This window comes from Coturnix japonica, chromosome 1 (assembly GCF_054131305.1).
Source record: "Coturnix japonica strain WE chromosome 1, WE-NBRP24, whole genome shotgun sequence".
NCBI lineage: Eukaryota > Metazoa > Chordata > Aves > Galliformes > Phasianidae > Coturnix > Coturnix japonica.
The window spans coordinates 168,969,304-168,988,419 of NC_140663.1; the positions used below are offsets into that span (position 1 = coordinate 168,969,304).

The following is a 19,116-nucleotide window of genomic DNA, read 5'->3' on the forward strand; positions in this document are numbered from 1 at the left end:
GCTGCCGGCGATTCCTTTGCCAGTTACCCTTGGTTAAAGTGGGTTTTTTAGCATCCTAAAGGCAAAATCACGCCTCGCCAGCAACAACCGCACAAGAAAAGCCACCGAACAATGAGAAAAGTACAGCATTAGTAACGTTTAGTGAAATGACGGCTCCAATTCCCCTTCAGTTCCAACTTCAATCTTCCCCCTTGAACAGGCATGAAAAGCTGACAGTTGATTATCACAGAATGACCCGGGTTGGAAGGGACCTCAAGGATCATGTAGTTCCAACCCCCTGCCCAGCAGGGCCACCAAACATACACCTTTAATAGATCAGGTTGCCCAGGGCCCCGTCCAACCTGGTCTTGAACACCTCCAAGGACTGGTGTATTTGGCTTTGATCGTTGTGTGTGATTAAAAACGTTACAAAAATCAACATTTTTACTCCAAAAGCCACAATCTGGGCAGCCCTCAGTCCCGCCCCACTCCGTGTGTCTCCTTGGGCCGGTCGATGCGGTAGAGCAGCTCAGCGGGCAGCAAATAGCCGCGGTACTGCACGGCATCCGGCGTGGTGTCCGCGTGGTAATGGCCGCCCTCCCCGTGCTGGCTGAAGCAGTGCGTGTGCTCCAGGCGAAGGTCGAAGCCCTGCGGGCAGAGAAAGGGCCCTCAGTACAAACAGGGTGTCTCCAGTTGCACAGGGAGCTGGGGGTGCCCCAGCCCTGGAGGTGATGGTGGCCAGGATGGATGGGGCACTAAGAAGTGTGATAACCCTGCCCAAGGAAGGGGGTTGGGAACTGGATGGTCTTAAAACTGGATGGTCTTAAAGGTCCCTTCCAACCCAAACCACTCCAGGGTTCTATGAAACAGAACAATTCATTCACCAATTAAAACCGTTTTCCTCTGGTGTCTCTCATGACACTCAAGTACTTCCAAAAAGAGCCATTTTGACACAGCATTGTTGGAAGACGGTGCTTCTGAAAGTGAACAACATGAGCACATGACTGAGCAAGCTGCCATGCTCTTAACATTCCTCCTGCTGTGTCCAGCTGTGAATGCAAACAGTGCTGATAAGCTGGGGATGCAAACACTTGCACATAGCAAGTGTAACAGAACCACTTGTGTAAACCCACTATGGACACTCACTACGTTCCAGAGCTGGTTGGCCAAGTCTCAACTGAAACCAATGACAGAAATGAGAGGCTTGTGTTTTATCACTCCTTCTGTAAGTTTGCGATACACACTCTTCTGTTCTTAAAGGGAAAACCACATCCACAACAAAACTCACTACCAGACTCAGTTTATAGTTAGAAAGGTGGAGAAGACTCACTGGATCTCTTGAAACAATTACTGGCTGACAGATGAGCGGAGCCTTCATTTCAAAGAATTTGAGCCAGTTATTCACGTCCTCATCAGTGTTCAGAGGACAGGCAGAAAATTCTGGAGGCTACGGCAGAAGCAAAAGCTGTAAGTCAGATAAAGGTATTTACATCGAGGCATTTCTACTATCAACTTCCCTTCGACTTCTTCCTCCCCACTATTTGTTCAGGTTTGTTCTTGCCTTTTGGAAGCCCATTACTTTGCTTCTGTCAGAAATGGAAGTGACCCAGAATATTGCTTCTTTCATTGCAGTGATGATTTTCCTTCTGGTATTTTAGAAGCTCAGTTATCATTCACAAAATAAATGCTTATTGCTTTCTGTAAGTATCATCTCAATTGCTGTATGTTATTTCACTTTACAGTTGTCACACAATTCCTTCGCTGGTTGCCCATGGATTTTAGAAGATCAAAGTAAGGTCAATTAAGACAGCATCATTAGTTTTGTTATGTTGGTTTTGTAGGATTTGCTTCTTACTTTAACACAAATTAATACAAAGGGCTTACACAATACAAAAGGAATACAAAAGAAGTCGAGACAGTAAGAAATTAGACCTTGATTTATAATTCTGCTTTCAGAATGATAAAAAAGAGAAGTTCTATGAATTGAGAACAACTTACCATAATGTGAAGTTTTGCTTTTCCCTTCTGAATGATAAAGGTTCCACCCATCCCAACTGGCTTTTCTCCATAGTGTTTCTCTAAAATTTGTCTTAGACACGACACAAAGTTCAGCTCCCCGGTTCTTCCATTGGCTTTCACCTCAATAACCTGGAGGATAAAGTGATTTCATCACTGTTGCCTCCTACAGCAACCATCTGTAAAAGCTGTTCTGAAACTCCTACATTTATAACCCAAGATGACTTTTTCAAAGCACGAGTTTCCCCCAGAACTGCTGCTCCACATCCTTCCAGTACTGGATCCAACTTTGTTTCTGACTTCCTGTTCAACACTAGATTTGATTGTGAAGGGTATTTGAGTCAGTTACTCATGCGTAAAACAACTGTATAGGTAACTCCCTTCCATCCATGGTTCCATCCACAGGCTGCCTTCAGCTCTGGTATAAGTGCTTGAAAAGAGACTGTTCAGTTTCCATGCAATGATCTGGTTTTTGGCTGCTCTGCTTTGTGCCAGCTGTGTTGAGGGCAAAGCTTCTACAAAAAAACCTAAGATTCTGTAAATTGTTTCTGTGCACAATTCAATCATTGCACAACAATAACCTTAAGTCACTGTATGTCTGGACTGGATTTGAATGGATGATTTATGAGGGAAAAGTTTATTACTTATTCTTATAAGTCTAATTTATAAGTCTCTATTCTAATACAAATACTTATATGGATTTAAGCTGAAAGAGTGTAGATTTAGGTTGGATATCAGGGGGAAGTTCTTTACTAGGAGAGTGGTGAGGTGCTGGAACAGGTTTCCCAGGGAGGTTGTGGATGCCCCGTCCTTGGAGGTGTTCAAGGCCAGGTTGGATGGGGCTCTGGGCAGCCTGACCTAATAAATGTGGAAGTTTGGTTGCCCTGCCAGGCAGGGGGGTTGGAACTTCATGATCCTTGAGGTCCCTTCCAACCCAGGTCGTTCTGTGATCCTGTGATATTCCTCAACATTTTATACACCTCTCTGTATCCAACAATTCTCCTCATTCACCAGCCATGGCTTCTCACATTTGGATACTTCTTTCATGGAATTGCTCTTTTACTGCAATCACAGAAATGTGATTTAAGAACATTGAAAGATGGAATTTCCCATCAGCCACAAGGTTCTACAAGAGAAGTTACCTTTGATCTCAGTACGCACCTTACCAGGTTGGCCCTCGCTGGCATAAAGGTTGGCCAACAGCCCAAATTCACAGTCTGAGTATTTGCTGCTGTACTTTTCAAGCAGGCATCCTTTATCTGCAGGATTTATCTGAGCAACATAGCTCCCATTTATAGCAGGCTTTTTTTCATGCTTAGTTTGCACAATAGGGATAAGCTGAGACAAAGAACAGCAAGAGTCAGTATAACGAACATAACTAACATATATGCAGTTTCAGCTTTGGACTACATGGTTTATGAGCTTTTGGCATGGAGAGCATTTATTAAATGATCACTTTGCCATAAGTAGGAAGTATTGAGCACAATACCACTCTACTACTTTGATATTTCAATTAAACCATTGAGAACCATCACATTTATAGCTACCGACCTCAGCATTTACACCAACAACCCGAGATGAAGCAGCCCCAGCTCCAAGAATGAAAGCTCCAGGAAGCTCTATGTCTTTTGCAACAGTATTTAGATCATAAACCTGCAAAAGAGACACAAGTGTGATTGTGGTGCGGTGCTCTGATCTGCATTAATCATTCTCAAATTGCCACTGTAACCCCTGTGTGCATTCACAACACTCTCATTAGTATCTGAGATAAGTTCGGATGAACACAGAACCCAAGTCTAAACAACACAGTATTTGATAGTAATGGATATATCCCCAGCTGTTGTTTCCAGCTAAGATGTGTAAGACTTTCTGACGTGGTCTATGTTTAATATACATCAGAATCAACCTTAGAAAACACAAAACTCTTTCACAAGTGGAATCATCTGTTAGTCCTGGGTTTTGATTTTATTTCAACAAGGTACCGCTTTTCTATTAACAAATGAATTTAAATCACACAGCTACAGGAAAAACAACAACAACAACACAACAACTCACTTTTTCTTTCTGTGCAAGTGGAATGAGGTATGGAACACCTCCCACATCTGCTATTCTAGGCTTTCCACAGATTCCTGGAAGAACACAGCCAGTTAGTTTGGTACAGTATTTTCCCTGACAGCCTTAGATCAGCACACAGCCTAACACACCAAAGAACAGGTTCCTCAAACATACAACACACTTGGAGATCACTACTTCTCTAGGATGCTTAGGTAAGATGTCACACTATTGAGAAATATAAGGACTGTAAGCCATAAAACGGTACACATTTAGAAGAATTTAATGGTAGTCAACTTGCAAAGTAAGCACAAAACAAATTTACTGTGGGCAACAACTGCCATTTGCTGTTTCTCCAGTCAGATGCTCTGACCACACAGCTGACACTCCCATTGGGAGACTCCATTTGGGAAGTTTCCGCTGTGTTGGATGCCCAAATCATCCCATTTATTTGGGCACGTACCTGGTATGACTTTGGGCATGTATCAGGTATGAAACACCTCAAGGTGCTTCTTGCATTACACTGATGATAGAGGGAAATCATGAGTAGCACAGATGAGGTACCTGTCTTCCAGACAGCTGATGTCAAAGACCAGGAATCCCACACAAAAGGAGATAGTTTAACTTATAATATATGGATGGCAGGGATTAAAAACAAATGGAAGCACAGCTCCTTAGGTTCAGACAGCGATTGCCATGGATCTAAAAACATTCATCCAGCTGGAAGATAACTCCACGTCAAAACTTTTTGAGCACAATAATGGAAGTGTATGAAATAAGTGAGAATCGCAGACATAAGTTAAGGAAAAAAAGGAGAACAAGTGCTTGAATTATTTGTGCTTGTTCATTCATCAACTAGGAAGCATATGCAGGAATAATGTGGCTTTCCTTTCATGCAAATCCTTAACCTGAAAAACAGTCTGAACTCTCCTAATAGATCTAGAGAGATCTGCAGAAGACAAAAGCACTGGGTTACCTTTAGCAGGAAAATTGAAAGGCTCCTGAGTCAGATCAGGACAGTCAACAACAGTGACTTGGGCATCAGCAAAGTTTTCTTTCAGTCCTTTCTGCAAAACTACAATTAAAGAATAAGTAACGGCAAAATTATTAGCAAGGGAAAATTACAGAGAGGTTGACAAACCACTAATAGAATTCTCTGTCTAGCCTTCACTTCAGCAAGACACTCTAAAGAATATATAGATACCCTAAGGAACTCTTGGCTTAAGTGTTAGTGCCTGTAGGTGCACTGTTTCTTGAGTCAGAACTTTACAGAACAGCAAGAGCTTGTTCAGAGCATCACTAGTTACCGCATTAAGAATCTCACAGAACTTATAAGTACAGCACCTGTGAAGTAACATGGATAACCTTAAACTATAGTCAGCAGAGTTTGTTTGTTTCCATAAGGTCAGACAATTACAATCACGGCCAAGTATTATATGAGAAGAAAATTAGTAGTAAATTTCAGCTGAAGTGATGATGACTTTAAAAACTATGAACAAGACTCCTTTGGCTGATCGTAATCTGACTGCTGTCTCGAAGCAGCTGCTCTTGCAGGATATCATGAACAGAAACATGGCAGTGTATAAGATATTCTGATAAGTGCCACTGGTAGTAAAGGGAAAATAGTGAGCAGAGCTGATGATCAGTCCAAAATCCGAACTTCTTTTGTTTCATATCAGTGTTTTTAGGCCCAAAACCTGCCTAAGTACCTCAGCATCAGGGATGATTCTGACTTAAACAAGTTCAGTGATTAACAAGAAGCTTTAAGTGCATTTTGTGAAGACTTTGGGAAGAAAAATAAGTTGTTCGCCAAAGTCTGGTTCTAACTCAATCATCAGCAGAGGAGCCAGCTGAGCTCAAGACCATCCTGCATCTTGTTAGGTGTGTTCTGAGCAGCTCCAAAAGAAATACTGGAGGCAGAGGAGAACAGGTGACCCCAATTGTGTAATTAATCTCAGCTTGTGATCATCAGACTTTCACAACCCTGGTACAAACCAGCAGATTAAAGACTCTGAGAGTTTGCTCACATGCTCAAATAGACACCTGGGGCTTTGAAAGGTGAGTTATCACTTGCTTGAAAGTACTAAGAGTGCATAGAAAAACAGGGCTTTTCTTTACGTCCCAGTGGGCCAACAGCAAGAACATTCTGTGTGCATACAGAGGATTTGCTGGGAGCACTAAGGAAAGCTTGAAAAACATATTTCCAGTTTATAAAAGGTTACATGACTCACCTCCAGCAAGCTCCTCCAGGCTTGGAACATGAAAAGCAAACTTCTCTACCTTGGCCATTGCCTGCTTGGTTCTGATTTCTTCAGGTTAGAAATTACAGTGTAACACACTGCAGAAGTGACTGATCTGTCAACAAAGATAATGGTTTAGTAATTAAAAACACACTGCTTTCAATATGCAATTTATCTGTCAAATTCACCCGAGAATACATAGATAACAGTAGAATTGTTATTATACCATTGAGGGAAAAACTGACAGCTTCAAGATTAGTGTTTTCTCATGGTTTAGTGGCAGCTATTAGTAATATGTGGATGGTTGTACTGAATAATCTTTCAGGTCTTTTCTAACCTTGGTGATTTTATGATTCTATGTGCTTTGGAAGCAGGTGTGCCTACCAGCTCTGCAGCTGCTTCAGAGCATTACATCTGTTAGTCCTCAAACTTCCATCTCAGTACAGACAAAATATGTAATACGCTGAACCTAATTCAAGGGACAGGTCAGTTATCTGTCCTTTGTAAACCCAAAGCCACGCTTTTCTAAGCACAATAACTGCCTTACCCGGTCTTCACTACCTTAATGTTTACTTTTCCAGCATTGGCTATGATGGACTTTCAACCTTGGCTCCCAGTTTCTTATAGGCACGTGTTTCCAAAGTGGAAGAAGGTTGTAGTGCGTCTCAAAGCCAAACAAAGCCACCAAAGCAGCAGCAAGTTGTACAGCACTGGACTCTATATCAGCTCAGAGCCTTTCACAGCAAGCTTTGTTCAGAACAGAAATGTTGGAGCTTCTTTTGAAACGAGCTATATTTCAGTCATGCAACAGCATAACCTGCTACGAGGGCAAACCAGCAGCTCCAGGCACAAGCAGCTGGTTACATGCTACCTATAAACCAGCCCCAGAAATCATTAACTCCTTAGGCACACGCCTGCTGCACGTAACAAAATAGGAACCTTTCATGGAAGAAAAAGCAAGACTTTGAGCTCAAAGTTCAGCTACCTCAAGTTCTGCCTGTAACAAGCAATAGAGCAAGAAAGCAAGCTGTCTATGTAGAGTGATTTCCATCTTAGCTGGGGGCTCGTCCGCTTCTATGGGCGATTCTCCTTTCTGTGAAGGAAGCTGTCACAGGAACGCTGCAAACGGGATGGCAGGAAACAACCGACACGTCGAGACACTGCGGCTTTTCTTTTCCAAGCAGGAAAGGGCAGAAAACGGAAAGGAGAAGTTAATGGCTGGATAGAAACGCTTCATAGCGGGGTCTGGGGGGAGAAGGAAGCACAGAGAGAGCCACAGAGCAGCCAGGGACAGCGCCAACGTGCAGATGAACTCAGCAGAGATGTGAGAAGGGAAATTCAGGCCACGTAAACGAGGGTAAAAAGAGTCTAAAAAGAGTCCCGGAGCCAAACCTGCAGGAGCCACCGTCTGGAGACCCACAGCGAGCGGGAACCGCAGCCAATGCCCACAACCTGCGGCCGCCCATCCCCGCCCCCCTCACGACACTCCCCGCCCCGTCCTGCTCTCGCGAGAGCCGAGCGCTATTTAAGCTCGGGGGCGGCCATTGCGCGCCCTTTCCGGAGGTGAAGCGTGAGGTGAGTGTAGGGTTGATGATGGCGGTGCGCTGCATCCGCTGCCATCCGCCGTGTGAGGACCCGCTGTGAGGCTGGGGTAGAATCAAAGCACATCCTGTCGCTGAGCGATTCCTAGACGGAGCGCAAGGAAGGCCCCGGGGCGGGTGGGATGTGGGAAATGGGCTCCTCATGGCGGCCCGGGGCTGTGGTAGAGCGGCGGGAACCGCGCAAAATGTCCGCCCCGGGATGGTGGGCGGGAGGGGGCTACTGTGAGGGAGACACATACGTTCCTTGGATGTGAAAAGCTTTGCCTGGGGTAAAACATATTTAATTTCTTTCAGGGCAGATTAAAACATGAGTGATACAGATGAATCCCACACCTCTTGTTCTGATGATCCTGATGCTCAGAGTCTCGTATCCACTCAGAGGCGAAAAAGATCTAAAATACCTGAGCGTGCAGTGAATGCAAGGAAGAGACGTTTGTGCTCGAGGCAGAAGGACGCCACTCCTGAGGAGTCTTCAGATGAGACTAGTAGTACAAATACATCTTCATCTGAGGTGGATAGCAGCGATTCAGAAACGTGAGTTACCTGGTTCCTTAGAATCACTTACGAACAAGACTCATAAACGTATGTGCTCTGTTGAATGTACACGTTTCTTTTTCAGTGATGTTTCAGCTGCTCGGGGCAGCAAACGCTCTAGGAAATGCACTGCTCCCTCTGCGGAGCAAAAGAGGAGATCGCAGCCTTCAAGGAAACAAGCAGGAGCTGATGCACGAGTGTCTGATGGTGAAAGTCCTGACTCTTTGCTCCCTCAGAGCCCGGTGAGGCCACCTGAACCCTCCCAAAGGAGGAAATCCAAGCTCGATTTGAAAGCCATTTTTGCCTATCACTTCAGAGGAAGGAAGTTTAAAACTGCTGCGCACCGAAGATACAGGAGCGGTGTTTCACGGAAGATAAAGAGACGCTCGGAACCCCCAAAGAAGCGTGGTGGGAATCGGCCCATGACAGCCCCGCCTCAGGAGCGAAGGAGAAGGCTTCGGGATCCAGGCTTTCAGTTCCCTTTTGTTGAAAAACATTATGGGAGGAAACATATTCCCGTAAATATGGTTCTTAGCTATGAGGTGAGCCCTGTGTTTTGTGGGAGAGAACCAGCTGACCTAAGGCTGTCATTTAATATTACAGTCTGGTTGATTATATAAATGGTTCATTTCTTTGTTTGTATTTAAGATCTATTCCTTTTTTTTGCAGCAAGCAGCTGCGAAGGGATATTTCCAGTATGTTGAAATGCTTAAAGCTGAAGAACACCTCAAAAAGGCTTTGAAATCCCTTGAAGCAAATGAAGACTTAGAAAGGGAATGTCTGACAGCGCGGAAACATAAATATTTAGATGACAAAGGCCCCATTTCTCCTATCCAGGAGACAAAGTAAGTTCATTTTCAGTAGTATAAAAGTTGCTGTTTTGTTCTCAACTTAAAGTCTGTGTGTTCAGCATTGCTGTCTTTATTGTCTGGCACGTGCATTATATTAATTGGTGAAATACCTCTTGGATTTTTCTGTAACTCAGTAATGGATTCTGTTGGCTTAGCACTGCTGTGTTGTGTGCTCTCTCCTCATCCTTAAAAGAGCAGAGAGAGAAAATAAGTAACAGCTCATGGCTTTAGATAAGGATCTTGTTCCACAGGCTCTCAGTGTAGCCTCATGTAGAAGTGGGAGCATCCCAGACCTGTAAGCTGTAGCGTTTCCATATGCATTATGAGGAAGTGGTGCTGCATTAGGAGAACAGCTTGTTTATGCTGCGCTACTGTAGAAGTACAGATTTGATTTGAATTTCCTGCCTTTCAGCAATGACGATGATAACTGCTTGGGCTCTGATAATCCAGAAGACTTTGATGTCAGAGTAGTGGTGAGTAAACATCCATAATTTGAAAACTATAACCTGTTTTCTCTTTTGAGGTGTTAAATAAGTAACAGATGATGCTTTGAGTACTTAATTCTTGAGCTTGGATCTGGAATTAACCAGTTTGTGTGGTTTTGGTGTGTAGTACAAGAGGAAATTGGTTTGAGAGAAGTCTGAGCTCTTTGGAATTATGTTGGGATGTGCGGAAATTGGGCAGTTCTCTGAAGCGTCCATAAAACTTCCTAAAGGAAGTTAGTAATAAATTGGTACTTCAAGTGTCTCCAAACCAGACTTGAGAATGCTGTTTTTTTTTGTTCTCAGGACAAAAGCTGTTTCATTATAAGCAGCAAAATTCCCAACAAGAAGAAGAAATCAAAGGCCAAAACAAAGCGAGCAAAGTCAGCTGGAGTGATTGAAGTAAAGAAGAATGCTGCTGCTAAGTGATCCTGCTGAAATAGCACCTTCCGCAGCCTGGCTTGTGGAACCAGCAGGTCACAGAGCTACAGGACTAAGAGTTCCAGCTCTTGTAATTAAGCAGTGTAGAATAAACTAATTCTCCTAAATCCAATATCATAATCTCAAGCTGCTTTAAAACAACTAGCAGTGTGATGAAAAGTTCTATTCCCTTCTTCCCCTCCTCAGTCCAGAGTGGGGTCTTACGAAGGTGACTGAGCAGAGATAGAAGCCCTTCAGCACAACAGGGACTATCTGCTGATCTTGTAGCATGAATGGGAACTTGTTGCGGTTGCTCAGACTAGATGTAGGAGTGGGGTTCTGGCAGGGTAATGCAGTGAGGTGGGTGTGGAGTCCTGCTCATTCTGCAGTTCACGTGATGAATGTTTCTGTTCAACTGCTGAGTGACTCAGAAATGAACTAAATTTCAATTCTGATTAGAACTGGACCTACACATCTGAACAGTGAGTGCACTGCAGCTGCCAAATTGATTGCTGAGAAGTAGCTTTTGCCTGTAGGAATCTCAGCTTATTTGACCATGATTGATGATGTTTATTTCTTTTGGTTTTTTTCAGTCAGTTGCTTTTGGATGATGACTGTGGATCAGCTGCTGTGTGAGGTAAGCTGGGAGTTGGTGTGCAGTTCTTTTCTCCCGGCAGCTCATGGGCTTCACAACTTCTTCCAGTCCAGCCTGTGGCCTGTGCTAGAACAGAAACTAAACATCACTTCTTTAACACCTGTAAAAGCAGTTTGTGTTAGCAGTGATATACAGCAATACTTGTTTCAGCTGGCGTTGAATGCTGCAGGGCAGATGAACCAACTAAGGTTCATGTTGGCTGCTCCTAGTGGAGATGTCAGTACTGGTGTCTCGTGCAACTGCAGCATCTGATCAACTGTCCTGTAGTAAAACTGCAGGAGGAAGATGCATCATGAAAAATCATCTTGGTCTTGGATGTTACTGCTAAAGCTGGGACGTTTCTCACAAAGGGGTGTTATCAGATCTGTGCCTCTTCAGGAGGATCCAGGAGACAGAACACAAGAAAAACCTGAGTTACTCTTTGACATGGAGAGTCAAGAGGTACAGCTACACCAGCAATGAAAATGAGTGTGTTTCCTTGAGGGAGGATCAAAGTGAGGCATCTGCCTTCAGCTTTTGTTGTAGTAAAGGTACTAGAGTAGATAATGTCAACTTGACACAATGTAAATTGTTCTTACAACAGTATCTGATGGTAATACTGAGCTTGTTGCGCCTGTTACCCTTGGCCCAATCATACCTGTCTCTTAAAAAAACAGGAGGCCCAGTAATGGACAGTGACAGTTAATGGAGTAAGTACATTGTTGACTGATAAATACCTTTACTTCCATGTGCTCTTCAAATACTGTTTCAAAAGCAGCGAATAAGAGGGAAGCAGATTGATTCCGTTCCAGCACATGTTCAGTTTTTGTCTGGTGCTGTAGACAAAAACCTGGAACCTGGTGCTTAGAAAAAGACCTTCTTTCGCAACCCACAGCCGAAGCATGTGTTGGCTGTGTTACTTATATGAAGGGACAGTGTTTAGATTTATTCAAGCAGTAATTAATTCTAAGGGCTCGTTTTGTATTGCATGTGCAGAACTGGAGTCCAGTTGCATTGTTTCCTTCCTAGATGTTTTCCAGCCCTGCAGCAATGAGCTATCGTAACCATTCTGATCTGTTTGAATTCTTACAGCTGGTGCACAGATCTGTTACTCCCATGCTCTCCTGTGGAACACGCTGGTTAAGGAGGTAACGCTTTGTTTCTGCTGAGGTTCAGCACGAGAGAACTTGGGTCTTTGCCTTCTCAGGGAGGCTTTGGTGGAGTCTGTCAAACACAGCAGTGGGGAACTGTTGGACAAGTTGTTACGTGATAAAAGGATGCTCAACTTTAGAAGAGCAGACTTCAAGCTACTCAATGGAATGCTGGCCAAGATCCCCTGGCGCGCTGCCCTCAAAGATAAGGACGTTGAGGAGAGCTGGCTACTGTTCAGGGATGCCCTCCTGGCAGCACAAGAGGTCTCCATTCCCCTGATTAAGAAAGTGGGCAGGAGAGGTAGAAAACCGGCATGGCTCAGCAAGGACCTGCTAAGAGAACTGAGGGTGAAGAAAGGGGTGTACAAGCTCTGGAAACAAGGCTGTGTCACCTGTGTCACCCGGGAAGAATACAGGAATGCCGTCCGAACTTGCAGACGTGGGATCAGGAAAGCCAAGGCGCAGGCAGAACTGAACTTGGCGAGGGATGTGAAAAACAATAAGAAAACCTTCTACAGGTACATTGGCCAGAAGAGACAGGCCAAAATGGGCGTACCTACTCTGGTAAATTTAAAAGGAGAAATGGCTTCATCAGATGAATAGAAAGCTGAGGTGCTGAATGAGTTCTTCACCTCGGTCTTCACTGGTGGCCAGGATTCTAGTCTTTTTCACGTCCCTAAGTCTTGCACCCCCATACCTCTATGTGGGGACCAAGGAGGTAAATCCCTCCCCACTGTAAGGGTAGAGCAAGTCCGAGAGTGCCTCCTTAGACTGAATGAGTATAAGTCTATGGGGCCAGATGGCGTGCATCCCAGGGTCCTGAAGGAGCTGGCTGAGGTGGTTGCTGAGCCGCTCTCCATCATATTTGAGAAGTCGTGGCTGTCAGGTGAGGTCCCGGATGATTGGAGGAAGGGTCACGTCACTCCCATATACAAGAAGGGAAGCAGGGAGGACCCGGGTAACTACAGGCCGGTGAGTCTCACCTCTGTGCCTGGGAAGATTATGGAACAGATCCTCCTGGACAACATGCTCGATCACATAAAGAACGAGCATGTGATCCGAGACAGCCAGCATGGCTTCACCAGGGGAAGGTCATGCTTAACTAATCTTGTGGCCTTCTATGATGGAGTGACAGCGTTGGTGGATGAAGGGAAGGCGACTGATGTCATTTACCTGGACCTGAGCAAGGCCTTTGACATGGTCCCCCATCACATCCTCATCTCCAAATTGGAGGGAGGTGGATTTGATGGGTGGACAACTAGATGGATAAGCAATTGGTTGAAAGGCCGCAGACAGAGGGTGGTGGTCAATGGCTCTATGTCCAGGTGGAGGCCGGTAACGAGCGGCGTCCCTCAAGGGTCTGTCTTGGGACCGGTGCTCTTTAACATCTTTATTAATGACATCGATGAGGGAATGGAGTGCACCCTCAGCAAGTTTGCTGATGACACCAAGCTGAGTGGTGCAGTCGATACGGTGGAGGGAACGGATGCCATTCAGAGGGACCTTGACAGGCTGGAAAGCTGGGCTCGGGTGAACCTAATGAGGTTCAACACGGCAAAGTGCAAGGTTTTGCACTTGGGCCGGAAGAACCCCAGGCACCTGTACAGGCTGGGAGGAGTTGTCCTTGAGAGCAGCTCGGCTGAAAAAGACCTAGGGGTCCTGATAGATGAGAAACTTAACATGAGCCAGCAGTGCGCTCTGGCAGCCCGGAAAGCAAACGGGATCCTGGGCTCCATCAGGAGAGGGGTGGTCAGCAGGGACAGGGAGGTGATCGTCCCTCTCTACTCTGCTCTTGTGAGGCCCCATCTCTCATACTGTGTCCAGGTGTGGAGCCCTCAGTACAAAAAAGATATGGAGATTTTGGAAAGGGTCCAGAGGAGGGCCACAAAGATGATCAGGGGGCTGGAGCACCTCCCCTATGAGGACAGGCTGAGGGAGTTGGGTTTGTTCAGCCTGGAGAAGAGAAGGTTGCGGGGTGACCTCATTGCAGCCTTTCAATACCTGAAGGGAACTTACTCCCAGGAGGGGAGTAAACTCTTCGAAAGGGCTGACAATAGCAGGACACGGGGAAATGGTTTTAAGTTGAAGGAGGGAAGATTTAGGTTGGATGTTAGGGGAAAGTTCTTTACTAGAAGGGTGGTTAGGTCCTGGAACAGGCTGCCCAGGGAGGTTGTGGATGCCCCGTCCTTGGAGGTGTTCAAGACCAGGTTGGACGGGGCCCTGGGCAACCTGATCTAGTAAATGTGTATGTTTGGTGGCCCTGCTAGGCAGGGGGGTTGGAACTACATGATCCTTGAGGTCCCTTCCAACCCGGGTAATTCTGTGATTCTGTGATTCTGTGTGTGAAAAGCGCAATGAAGTTGACGTTGTTTAACATTTCTTGAAGTGGAGGAATATTGGAGGAAGTTGGTTTTTCCTTTGGGGATGTTGTTGTGTGAGGACTGTAAGCTGAAGGCTTAGCTGCTTTTATTTTTATTTTTCCCAAAGTAGTTCAATTGGAAAGACAAATCCAGCTCCCAGAAGGCAGCCAGTGATGTGTCGGTGTTAGCTTATTGGCTGGGCTTTACTACAAGCTGTTCTGCAGGTGTAGTGAAGGGTTAAGTGTTACGCCTTGTTATTCAGCAGGCAGACACAACTCCACATGTGTCTCAATTGAACAACGGGGCTAGAACAGCAACAGGTTGTGCTTTCCTCACTGTAACACCCATTGCAGTGGTGACAATGAGACCTGTAACAGGCTTATGTACTGCGCAAACATGGTTCAAAATGCAGTTTAATCTTACAGTCTGAAGGATTGGCATGTGTGGCATTATGAACTTCTAGAATCACAAGGTCATCCAGTCCAACCATCCTTCTATCACCATTACGGTTTAGTAGCTTAGTAGATTGTGTCCTGGAGCATTCTGCATCCTGCTGGCTGTGGGAAGTAGAAGAAAAACACCCAGTGCTGAATTCTGTTAATAGTTCATCAAAGCACACTTGGAAGCTGTCTTAAGTTACTGAAATGCTGAAGAAACTTAGAACTGTTAATCACATACTGTGATCTGTTCTTCTTTTCAGCAAGCCCACCTGCCACTGCAGAACAGAAGAATTCCTTGGTGAGTTTGATACCAAATGAATGTAACCATTGCTTAGAGCTCTAGATGTTTTACTTCAACTTTCTGAGCTGCCATATGGCTGTTGTTTCTTATTGAGTGCTGCTGCATCAGGAATGAAGCTCGAGGCTGTCTGAGGAAGTTGTTGTGATGATTGGCAAAATGTTCAACTGCTCTGAAGAGAGTGAGTGAGAATGGCCTTTCTGAACAAACCTGCTGCCTGGCTTCACACTGTGTATCCGTGCTGAGGATGGAACATGCAGAATGCTGTCAGTGAATAAGGCTGATTGTTAATAAAACTATCAAACTATGTTCGTAATGTTCACTGCAGTGGGAGAGGTCATCAGAAATGCCTGTGGTGGTTAGAAATGACTTCTGACGGTTCTAGAATTCACTGCTGTAGGTTCTACTTGCATGTGCATGCATGTCATTTTGTAACTCTGCAGTGATGCTGCTTTTTCAGGTGGCAGGTGATAAGAAGACATGAGAGAAGAAATGCAGAAAGCCACTAATTGACAGAGATGGGAGCTCCTTCCAGGTTCGTGTGCCATCTGAGCTTCTTCAAATGCATTGGTGTTTGAGGGGCTCTGTTTTTCAGTGGCTGGAGCTATTCACCTGATGAAGCTCAGTGCCTTTGGGAGTGTTGCAGGGGTGTAGCTCAATGCTGTGTTAGTCTAGTAAAGTAGTATTCCTTCTTCTTACGTGAAGATTTCTTTAACTTTGATTTATCCCAAGAAAGATCTTTTGGTCTGAAATGAAATGACGAGCTGAACTTGCTAAACTTGGGCTTTACTTTAAAAGGAAATGAGTACTAGGAGAAGTTCGGAGTGTTTGAATAAATGCAGTTAATTTCCTCTGTTTTACGCCGTCCATGTAATAATAACTTTTAACACGAAACTTACTGATGCGGAGTTATTACCGTATCTTCCAAATGAAATGGTAGTGTAACAGTTCCCTCCTTTTTCCCCAGCAAGTCGTGACAGAAGTAAGAAGGCACTTGATAGGAACTGTGCAAGACGCTTTTCCAGTCTGCTTGATTTTTTTTTGTTGCATTACTTTATGGTCACAGAAATGGTGAGGTCTATCCCGATAGGATCTCTTCTGTAGGTTCATGTCGTTGGAAACGCCTCACAGAACAAACTTGTGGTTTAGTTTTACCCTTTGAGCTACCTGTTAGCTCTGTGGGACGGAACTACAAGACAAATCTTCATCTACTGTTTCAGGGATGGAAGTAACGTGTCATGTTTTCCCTTAGGTTCTGGTTCATGCATTTGATATGAATGGAAAAAAAAAATTCAAATGGAAAAGCTTGGTAAGAAAGAGTGAAAAAGAGCATGTTGTGAGATTTAAAACATAACATGTTTAATGGTGTGGGTTGAACTTGCTCTTCAGCCAGATGTCTGGGAAGGTACCAGACCTCTTTGTGGATGTCTTTTTCTGGTTGGCTTGAAACAGGCTCTTCCCACTTCAATCCCAAAGTGATTTCCTGTTCCTTGTGCTGGCTTTAGGTTTAAATTAAGAAGTCCAGCCCTCCAATGTCTGTCCAGTCTTAAAGTAACTCAATGAGTGTGTTGGATTCTTGCTGTGCTATGTAATTCAGCAGTGCTGCTTTTCTCTTGTTAAGCTTCAAAGATTTGAAGTCTGAGTTGATTTCTGAGCATCTCAGCCAATTTACTACTGCGGTGTTAGAAGTCCTGGGTTATACGGAGCGTAGTGCTATTCTATAGAACGTAGCTTAAAGTAAAACAAGGACAATACTTGCATAAGCCCTTTGTGCTGGGAATATAAAGAACACTAGAAAGAATTACGAGGCTGCTGCAATTGATGGAATGTCTTTTCCCTCTTAGTTGCATGGCAACTTCAGAGAAAAATCGTTACTTCAGCTTATTACTAACTGGTGTGTGGAGAGCTTGAACTTAACGTGCATTGATTGATTGGGGACTGCTGTGCTTGTTGCACTGAATGGTATCTGCACCCAGCAGCGTTCTTCTGATGGGGTGTTCAATAACCAGTGCTACAGAATTTCAGCATTTGGCATCGTTGGTTTTCACTCCGCTGTGGTTGTTGAACCTGGTATTCTTGCTGATACAGGCTTTGCCCTCTTCAAGGGTTTGAGCGCAGTCCTTCTGTGCTGGGTAGGACTTGTCAGTGTGAGAGCTGCCCCCTGGCTCTCCCTGGTGTCTTCAGTTTGTTTCTTTAAACAGGTGCCTTGGGATCGAGAACAGTCAATTGGCTGTGTGAAATGGATTCGCTGGAAGAGGAAACTACCAGTTGGATAGGTAAGCACTGGGTTTTCAGTTCAGAAGGTTTCGGGCAACTTGATGGAAGCTCAGTTGCTAATGTATGACTCTAGAAGATCAAAACTTGAGACAGCTGTCTAGGAATGTAGATATGACTGCCCATAGCAGGCAGTCCTGGGCAGCACTCGCTCCAGATTTTGGCAGTATCAGGGTCTGTGTGTACCCAAAAGCTAGTCCTATATGCTTGTAAAAAACAGCAGTAAAGGGAGAGGATCTGGTCATTACCAAGGCTGCAAGGATATGGCTGTTCCTGGTGAGCTGTGGACATGACCATAAAGCAAGTCCATCAGACTCTTGAATTGCTGCGTTGTGTGGCAGTAGGTCTGCTGGGAATAAAGCTTTGGTGTAGGCCACAGACACAGCACTCCCTTCTGCTGGGTATTAGTGGCTCTCCTTGGCTACCAAATAACCCGAGTGCTGACTGCAATCTTCAGCTATTGAACTCAAGGTCCAGAAGCTGCTATTGACAGAACTGTCATGCATTCAAAATGGAAAACAAAAGGCTCCTCCTTGCACTTGGCATCCAACTTCAGTTTTACTCTTAACTCTTAATTTATACTAACCAATGTGCCTTTGTGTACCCAGAGTCTGCTGCTGTCACTGAATGTCAGGGGGTGAGAAGTTGTACCTGAGTGCTGCCACAGCAAGTCTGCAGGTAAGATGCTTAGCAACAGCGCTGGTACCCAGAAGAATTTAAAAGGTCACTTCAAAGAGGGTTTGCATGGCTTGAAAACCAGCAGCTCTTAACGCAGTGACCGTACATCAAACTCCTTTTAGCAGGATGCTGTAGCCACTGTGTGTGTGTGCTGTGGTCTATTTCAGAGGAGACAGCTCATAAGTTACGTTGCTGCTTGGATTGAGAAACCACCTGTAGCTACTGCTGGGTCACTTTCTGAATTGCTAATGCAGGCAGAACGCTACTTGATTTCATCTGCAACCAGCTGACTGCCACAGCATGTGCAGGTGGAAGAGAATATTGATACAGTTGGGGCACGATGAGCCATCTTGTATTTTTATTTCTTATTTTAATTCTTAATAATGTTCTTGAAACTGCGTGGAAATAAATAATCCCAAATAGATGAGGAAGTGGACAGTAATGCTGAACTGGAATATTAGATAGAGTGCATATAGGAATCTGTAATCAGAGCTAGCATGCAAAATGATACTTAAGGGTTTAGGGGCCAAAAGTAAGGGATGTGTATGTGTGTGCCTGCAGTGCATTGGCACCTTGTTATGAAGTTAGGTTGCTTCAGCCTATTGGAAGGTGAAATATAGAAATGGCTTTTCTTTCTCTTGAATTATGGTGCTAATTATCTTTTCTTCTCCCAGGTCCCAGTGTGATATTGCTGCAAATCTCTTGCAAGAAAGAAAAGGACAGTTCTTAAATGCTCTTCTATTTCTTCTAACAACTGAGAATTTTAAGTATTTTAAACTTCATTGCCCTGTAAGTTGAAGTAATGGATCAAGGAGGGGTTGTAGTGGGGAAGGTTTATCAACTGTGTTCAAACTGTTCAAGTAACTGTTTACTTCATATGGAAAGTAACATTCAAATAAAACTGATGCCTGAAAGAACCAGCTGCAGACAGGGAATTATTTTGTACTGCTACACTGTGAGCCAGCACAGGAGTAAAGCTAAAGCAGGGATTGTAACCATGTCTGCCTTGTAGGCAAGTGTTAGTTTGTCTTCCGTTCTCACCTGGCTACAAGAAAGGAACTACATTCAGTTATTCAACAAGTGATCAGTAGAAACGGTAATTAAAG

At 44.5% G+C, this 19,116-nt stretch overlaps 2 protein-coding genes and 6 non-coding genes across 32 annotated transcripts; 7 read left to right on the top strand and 1 right to left on the bottom strand.

The window, feature by feature from the left end:
* Positions 1-121: 121 nt before the first annotated feature.
* BKGD (beta-keto-L-gulonate decarboxylase) lies at positions 122-7,757 on the bottom strand. Of its 3 annotated transcripts, none has more exons than XM_015852319.3 (10): positions 7,680-7,757; positions 7,273-7,458; positions 6,279-6,402; positions 5,024-5,122; positions 4,051-4,124; positions 3,547-3,648; positions 3,157-3,333; positions 1,978-2,127; positions 1,310-1,426; positions 122-627 (listed from the first exon to the last, which is right to left on the bottom strand). In XM_015852319.3, the coding sequence occupies exons 3-10, from the start codon at positions 6,334-6,336 to the stop codon at positions 454-456; spliced, it is 951 nt and encodes a 316-aa protein (XP_015707805.2). In that variant the 5' UTR covers positions 6,337-6,402; positions 7,273-7,458; positions 7,680-7,757; the 3' UTR covers positions 122-453. The 3 variants fall into 3 exon arrangements, with proteins under 3 accessions (XP_015707805.2, XP_085392599.1, XP_015707804.2); XM_085536473.1 differs by having other exon boundaries at positions 6,849-7,458; XM_015852318.3 differs by lacking the exon at positions 7,273-7,458.
* Positions 7,740-18,927, top strand: TAF1D (TATA-box binding protein associated factor, RNA polymerase I subunit D). 23 transcript variants are annotated; one of them, XM_085536457.1, is made up of 14 exons: positions 7,740-7,862; positions 8,183-8,422; positions 8,508-8,964; positions 9,092-9,267; positions 9,686-9,746; positions 10,062-10,266; positions 10,769-10,812; positions 11,902-12,478; positions 15,021-15,058; positions 15,519-15,593; positions 16,311-16,367; positions 17,260-17,334; positions 17,941-18,010; positions 18,685-18,927. In XM_085536457.1, the coding sequence occupies exons 2-6, from the start codon at positions 8,196-8,198 to the stop codon at positions 10,182-10,184; spliced, it is 1,044 nt and encodes a 347-aa protein (XP_085392583.1). In that variant the 5' UTR covers positions 7,740-7,862; positions 8,183-8,195; the 3' UTR covers positions 10,185-10,266; positions 10,769-10,812; positions 11,902-12,478; positions 15,021-15,058; positions 15,519-15,593; positions 16,311-16,367; positions 17,260-17,334; positions 17,941-18,010; positions 18,685-18,927. The 23 variants fall into 23 exon arrangements, 22 of the variants coding, with proteins under 22 accessions (XP_085392583.1, XP_015707798.2, XP_085392582.1 ...); XM_015852312.3 differs by having other exon boundaries at positions 11,902-11,957; XM_085536456.1 differs by having other exon boundaries at positions 10,062-10,231.
* On the top strand, positions 10,564-10,635 carry LOC116652831 (small nucleolar RNA SNORD5). The gene has a single exon (XR_004306050.1). It is a non-coding gene; the product is annotated as a small nucleolar RNA SNORD5 (small nucleolar RNA).
* Positions 11,620-11,746, top strand: LOC116652823 (small nucleolar RNA SNORA40). Its single transcript, XR_004306042.2, has one exon. It is a non-coding gene; the product is annotated as a small nucleolar RNA SNORA40 (small nucleolar RNA).
* LOC116652817 (small nucleolar RNA SNORA1) lies at positions 14,568-14,699 on the top strand. Its single transcript, XR_004306036.1, has one exon. It is a non-coding gene; the product is annotated as a small nucleolar RNA SNORA1 (small nucleolar RNA).
* LOC116652814 (small nucleolar RNA Z40) lies at positions 15,196-15,268 on the top strand. Its single transcript, XR_004306033.2, has one exon. It is a non-coding gene; the product is annotated as a small nucleolar RNA Z40 (small nucleolar RNA).
* LOC116652819 (small nucleolar RNA SNORA18) lies at positions 16,129-16,260 on the top strand. Its single transcript, XR_004306038.1, has one exon. It is a non-coding gene; the product is annotated as a small nucleolar RNA SNORA18 (small nucleolar RNA).
* On the top strand, positions 17,010-17,148 carry LOC116652816 (small nucleolar RNA SNORA8). The gene has a single exon (XR_004306035.2). It is a non-coding gene; the product is annotated as a small nucleolar RNA SNORA8 (small nucleolar RNA).
* Positions 18,928-19,116: the final 189 nt, after the last annotated feature.

Bases quoted from the DNA above. Each gene is read 5' to 3' on its own strand.
- TAF1D (XM_085536454.1), top strand. From the start codon at position 12,750: ATGGGGCCAGATGGCGTGCATCCCAGGGTCCTGAAGGAGCTGGCTGAG.
- BKGD (XM_015852318.3), bottom strand. From the start codon at position 6,336: ATGGCCAAGGTAGAGAAGTTTGCTTTTCATGTTCCAAGCCTGGAGGAG. The intron at 5,123-6,278 runs GTGAGTCATGTA...CTTTAATTGTAG, and splicing joins CCTGGAGGAGCTTGCTGGAG to TTTTGCAGAAAGGACTGAAA. The intron at 4,125-5,023 runs GTAACCCAGTGC...GTGTTCTTCCAG, and splicing joins TTTCAATTTTCCTGCTAAAG to GAATCTGTGGAAAGCCTAGA.